We start from the raw sequence: 5,434 nt of genomic DNA on the forward strand, positions 1-5,434 counted from the left end.
GTCCATCGAAGTGGCATTTCATGTGACCGTGGGTCCCTGGGCAGAGAGGAGAGGCCATTAGCCCTCTGTCCTGCCCAGGAGAACCACCTCCTGCCCAGCATCACAGAAACACAGAACCAAACCTACCCAACGGCTCCTTGATGTGTCCTCTACGACCCCACTTTGTCCTCAGCTCCACGGGCTTAAACCACATCACATCCTCTGGAGAGCAAAAGGCAGGTAAGAAACAGGCTTTGCCGCACCGACATCCACTCCCGCGGGGATGGAAGTTCTGCTTCCGCATCCCCTCTCCCCACGCGGCAGGCCGTACCTCTGCTGAAGAACATGTATCGCACCACGGCCGTCCTGGTGAAGATCTTGAAGGGATGGCCGCTGAGCACCAGCCGCTTGATGACGATTCTGTCTGGGTCCACGGAAAGTAGAGAACCCGTGGCGATGAGGTCGTGCAAAGCCCAGTCACTAAGGCGCCAGGGCAGCGCCACAGATAGAGCCCCCATCACCCCCCTCCCTCACCACGACTCCCATCCCCAAACGGTTCCAGGCCTGGAACAACCCCATAGCAGGGGCAGGCGAAGGTGCCAGTGATAGTGAGGATGGAAATGGTTTAATCTTCTCAAAGAGCAGCTTTTTCAAGTCATACTTTCTGGACAGATGCTCTTGGATGTGGAGTATGGGAACGGCCTTCTAACGTTTCTCTCCCAGACACCACCTCCTCAACACTTACCAACTTACCGTTACTCCTCTCTTTAAAAACCAGCACTGAGGCAGGAGGGAAAGTGATGGGAGCATAAACAGTCACCACCAGACCAGTATCCGGGCGCAGGAAACGCTCCAGTTTGTGTTTATCAGCTAGGACAGAACAGCAATGGTCGAGTTCAGGCCAATATTGCCCTCAGAGCGCCGGGAAACCCCATTCTATCCTGGCAAACGGGCTCCGTGCTTTAGGAAAACAGGTGACAAACACCCCTCCCCTGCTGGCACGGAGCAGCTGGGAATGAAGGCAACGCTCCGAGCTACCAGCTCACTGCGTGGAGCCTGCCACCGCCTTGCCCGCCCACTCCCCCCAATTTAGTGCCTCCCCTGGAAGCCTCAGAGCCTGGGATTCTTCACAAGAGTCCTTCAGCCAGGTTCAGACACCACGGCTAAGACATCACGGGCTTCCCGCCCTAGGAAACCCAGCCCCACCTCCTGGCAGACCCACACCCACCCCACCGGTCCCCCCGCAAACCTGAGGTATGCTGGGAGAACAGGGGGGATGCTCGGAAGCGCCTGAACCCACAGTGAAAGATCAGCTCCTCCTTGGCCCTCACTGGCTCGCTGTTGCTGGGATGTCGCCGCACCAGGAAATTCAACACGGACATCTGCAGGAGAGGCAGCACGTGAGGGGCTGGCAAACGATGGGGGACAGAGCAGAAAGCAACGGGATGTTGCAGCAGGGACAAAGACCCTTGACAACAGCTTCCCAAAGGGCCGCCAGTCACTAATGCAGACACCTCAGACGCTCTCAACACCCCTGGCAACTCCAGCCTGCTCTGACCAAAGGGAAGGTCTTAAAACACCAGCAATGCACGGAGATTGCAGCCAGAACTGCTCCATCCGTGCAGCCTGAGGGAAGCAGGAGCTGCACACCTACAAGGTATCGACAGGGCCATCCTTAGTCACCTTTTGTTCGTGGGGAAGCAGCGAGAACAGGACCAGTGGCTTCCCTTCTTTGAAGCTCTCCATCACCGAGACAGGGACGTTGCAGACGTGAAGCGTCACGTACCAGCCAACCTGCCAAGAGAGGAGCAGTTGTGAGTGCTTCCCTCTACAGGAAAAGTGTCAGAAGTAACACGTGCCTGGGTTAGGGAGAGAATCCAGGAGAACAATGGCATCTGAACTTGTTTCACCGTGCTGAGAACCCCGTGTCTGAAAGATCCACCCAGCTACCTCCCTCGCAAATCTTCCCTACTGGGAGTAAGGGAACACAGCAGGGGAAGATCAGCAAGAGAAAAGGGAATTACTGAGGCTCCTTCAGTCTCCTCTTTCTCAATTTTCCGGAAGAGGTGCTTTCTGGTTCGGCAGAAATCCTGGAACTGGAAAATCCTGGCATAGTCCCGTGGGAGATTCTCTTTGGGGTCCCACGGAGAAGTCCGGAAGCTCTTCAGTCCCCTGTACTTCTGGAACCTAAAGGACAGATAACAAGACAGACAAGCTGCTTCATAAGTAGAGGTGTCTGGTTGGCACCGCCTGCGATCCACAGGGACTCACGCCTTCAGAGAGGGCAAAGGGAGTAAAGCACATGCCAGCTTTCCGAAAAGATCTTGGTGCAGGGAGAATCAGAAACAGCAGCCATGTCCCCAGCCAGCGTGCCCCTGCATCAGGGCTCTGCTATCCTCCTCCCTCTCCCATGTCAGGACCCAGCTGTCCATGCCGCAGAGAGCTGCCCTGGCCCAACCACTGCCTCCCCAACTAGTGTATCTCCTGGAAGCCTCAGAGCCTAGGAGTGAGTCTTCAGAAGAGTCCTTCAGCCAGGTTCAGACACCACGGCTAAGACATCACAGGCTTCCTGCCCTATCTCGCCAAACTAGACAGAGGGGCACCTTCCAGCTTCTCTCCCAGCAAAGCACCGTTTCTTACCGGACTCTGGCGGGTACATCCCGCGGCGTGTCCACCTCATCTGGAAACATCTCATCCATTCGCTCCTGTTTGTATCTCTCCAGCATCTGTTCATCTTCCTCCACCTTCTCATCATACTGGTCATCCCGCAAGCACTCGGAAACGGTCATGGTCTCACATTCCTCCTCTGCAGGTTCCTCTTCTTCCTCGCTGCTTTCCCCCTCCTGGCACACAGGACAGCACAGAGCCCGTGAGCAGATGTGCCCTGCCCATGTCCACGCAGCACTGCAAACCCTGCGTGCGCTTGCACCCTGTGAGCTGGGACCCAAGCTACATCACAGTCCCTCATTTCGGTATCTAACAGGCTAAAGAAGCGACACGTGAGAGATGTAACAGTGGAAATCCAGGCAAGGCTTTGCTCTGTGTTGTGCCCTTGCATGGAGCGAGTCAGAAGGACAGGAGTGCCCTAGGATACGCAGTAACGCACTGGAGCTGGCCTGTAGTACCAGCTCTTAGAGGTACCTGGGAAACTGCCTCTTCCATCATATCGTCATCGATGTCATCATCAATGTCATCATCTTCATCATCACCTTCCTGATTACCCTCTTCTCCATCATCTACAATCCAGGCAGCCTGGTACTTGGATGTGCCTTTGGGGACCTTCACCACCCTCCTGCTGGCCTTCAGAGAAGCTGTAGGATTCCCACCAATAGTTAATAGAGGAACACGTCTCCTTTCCCTCAGCTGCATTTAGACCGGGACAGTCAAGATCAGCTCTGGACCAGAAACCCCGTTTCCCAGCATAAAATTTGTCAGGGCCCAGAAAAGGCAGCTGAAACGTAACTCCACTACCTGCCATGAAACAGGACTAGGAATGGAAGTTCTGGGCTCCCAATTAGTGTGTTTCTTCACAGCCACCCTGGTGACAACCCTCTTAAAGGGGAGGAGGCACAGAAGCATTGCTGCTACTCACCCTCCGCTTCTAGCAGTTCTTCCTCAGTGGGCCACGTCTGCTCCCCTTCCATAGGATCAGGAACCACTTCTGACTGCAAAGACTCCTGCTTGCTTGGATCTGCCTTCATCAGGACCTTAACGTCTTCCTCCATCTCATCGGTACCATTCAGAGAGTCATCCTGAAGGGGAAGAGCAGAATTCCCAGCTGTGACTACACCGAACTCAAGCTCACAATCAGCCTGAAGCAACACTCCCTTCAATATCGTGTTCGGCACGTTGTAACGTCACGCTGGTTATGAGCCACGCACACAGAATCCCAGCTCCGAGATGAACACAGTCCTGCTGGCTCTCTTGATAAAACTCCCTTTCTCCGCTGCCTTAACCACTACACCCAGTTGTATTTTCCTGATGAAAACCTGGAAGCATCATGTTCTGACAGTTCCAGCAAAGCCCCGACTTCCCACACACCTGTACCTCCATGTCCTGACGACTCTTCTGTCCTTTACCCACTCGGGGGTTCAAAGAGAGGGGATCAGGGGGTGCATCCACCTGGCTCATCTGGAAGTCTCCATGCCCCACAATATGCACCAGGCTGTTCACGTCGAGGGTCTGTCCCCGGACAAAGCCGGACACCTTCAAGGTGCCAACCAGGTCGCTCTCCTGGCCGGGTACAAACTCGGCAGCATAGGCCAGCAGGTGGGCCCGCCTGTCCCGAAAAGCGAGGTGCCGCTGCTTCTGGGTGGCGAGGTGCCTCAGCAGCAGCGTGGACTCCTGCTCTGTGTTCAGAGGGAAGAGCTTGGCCTCTGGAAAGCGCTTCTCTATGGCTTTGGCAAGTTTCTTCTTGGCATCTATCCGCTTCTTAGGTGGCAAGTCAGCGCCTCCTGGGACAGCAAGAGCTACGGGGAAGCGCACAGAGCTCGGATCAGATCGTAAACCTCTTTATACTGAGCATTAACAAACAGCCAGGTATCAGCAACACACCCAGATTCACACACAAGTTTCAACCATTCAACAGAACAATCAAGACAGAAATCCTGTCATAAGATTTTGAGACTAAAGGAGACTGTGGAGATGAGGACCCAGGAACTGAACTCAGCAAGAAACCATCTGAATCCCAATAACAGACACCACCACACACCCAGAGCATTAACCTAGAACACCCCTGTTATCCACAGCACTCCCCCACCAGGGTAGTAATGCAAGAAGGCAGCAGGACAATGGCATTCACCCTGTCCGTGCTCAGAAACAGCTGTCTAAGACCTATGATCACCTATTAACACATGGTGTTTTTAATTACCGCAACAGTAAATCACCACCAAGCAGCACCTCGACCTACACCCGTAATGTTTCTCACTCACCGTAACTGGGGAGCCCCTGTGCAAAGAGGCAGGACAGACAATACTCTCCTGCACTGTCCCAACCATCTGTAGGATCCAGGATGAACAGGAGGGAGTCAGCGACCTTGGCTAGGTCTAAGACAGCGTGATGGTCCCCTGCACACAAAACACCCCCATTACTGAGGCTGCCAGGAGTCCGGAGCCAAGAACCAAACCAGCAACGGTGTTCCCTCACCTGCCTGTGCTGTCACAAAGCGCCAGCGCTGCTTGAGTCGGGGACAGAGGAGCGCAAAGCCACCGCCTTTCCCCTCCTCCACACGGACAACTGCCGAGTCCTGGCTCTGCAGCAAGCGGAGGGTGTCGTGGACCGCAGTCCCGCTGTGCAGCGGCACCACAACCACGAGGTGCGGGGGCCCGTCCCTGCTGCCCAAGCTCCGCTTCTCTGCCAGCACCTGCGGGCACAACTGCAGAGCATAAGCCCCGGCCCCGCTCCGGATCAAGGCCAGACCCTCTGCAGCTCGATCCCATCCCTGGAAGTGTCCAAG

The 5,434-nt window shown here is 55.2% G+C and overlaps 1 protein-coding gene across 1 annotated transcript in view; it reads right to left on the reverse strand.

The window, feature by feature from the left end:
• The window catches only part of TSR1 (TSR1, 20S rRNA accumulation, homolog (S. cerevisiae)), a gene marked incomplete at its 5' end in the record, with an annotated part of 5,476 nt that extends 135 nt beyond the window's left edge, over positions 1 to 5,341 (reverse strand). Inside the window, 13 exons of the mRNA XM_010160518.1 lie at positions 8 to 36; positions 127 to 201; positions 311 to 459; positions 729 to 849; positions 1,229 to 1,361; positions 1,663 to 1,773; positions 2,004 to 2,166; positions 2,620 to 2,822; positions 3,121 to 3,290; positions 3,572 to 3,731; positions 4,021 to 4,448; positions 4,911 to 5,045; positions 5,125 to 5,341. Coding sequence (XP_010158820.1) covers positions 8 to 36; positions 127 to 201; positions 311 to 459; positions 729 to 849; positions 1,229 to 1,361; positions 1,663 to 1,773; positions 2,004 to 2,166; positions 2,620 to 2,822; positions 3,121 to 3,290; positions 3,572 to 3,731; positions 4,021 to 4,448; positions 4,911 to 5,045; positions 5,125 to 5,341 — 2,094 coding nt within the window. The remainder of the gene's footprint in view (positions 1 to 7; positions 37 to 126; positions 202 to 310; positions 460 to 728; positions 850 to 1,228; positions 1,362 to 1,662; positions 1,774 to 2,003; positions 2,167 to 2,619; positions 2,823 to 3,120; positions 3,291 to 3,571; positions 3,732 to 4,020; positions 4,449 to 4,910; positions 5,046 to 5,124) is intronic.
• Between the last annotated feature and the right edge of the window lie 93 nt (positions 5,342 to 5,434).

Source organism: Eurypyga helias, unplaced genomic scaffold, assembly GCF_000690775.1.
Source record: "Eurypyga helias isolate BGI_N326 unplaced genomic scaffold, ASM69077v1 scaffold49341, whole genome shotgun sequence".
NCBI classification, from domain to species: Eukaryota; Metazoa; Chordata; class Aves; order Eurypygiformes; family Eurypygidae; genus Eurypyga; species Eurypyga helias.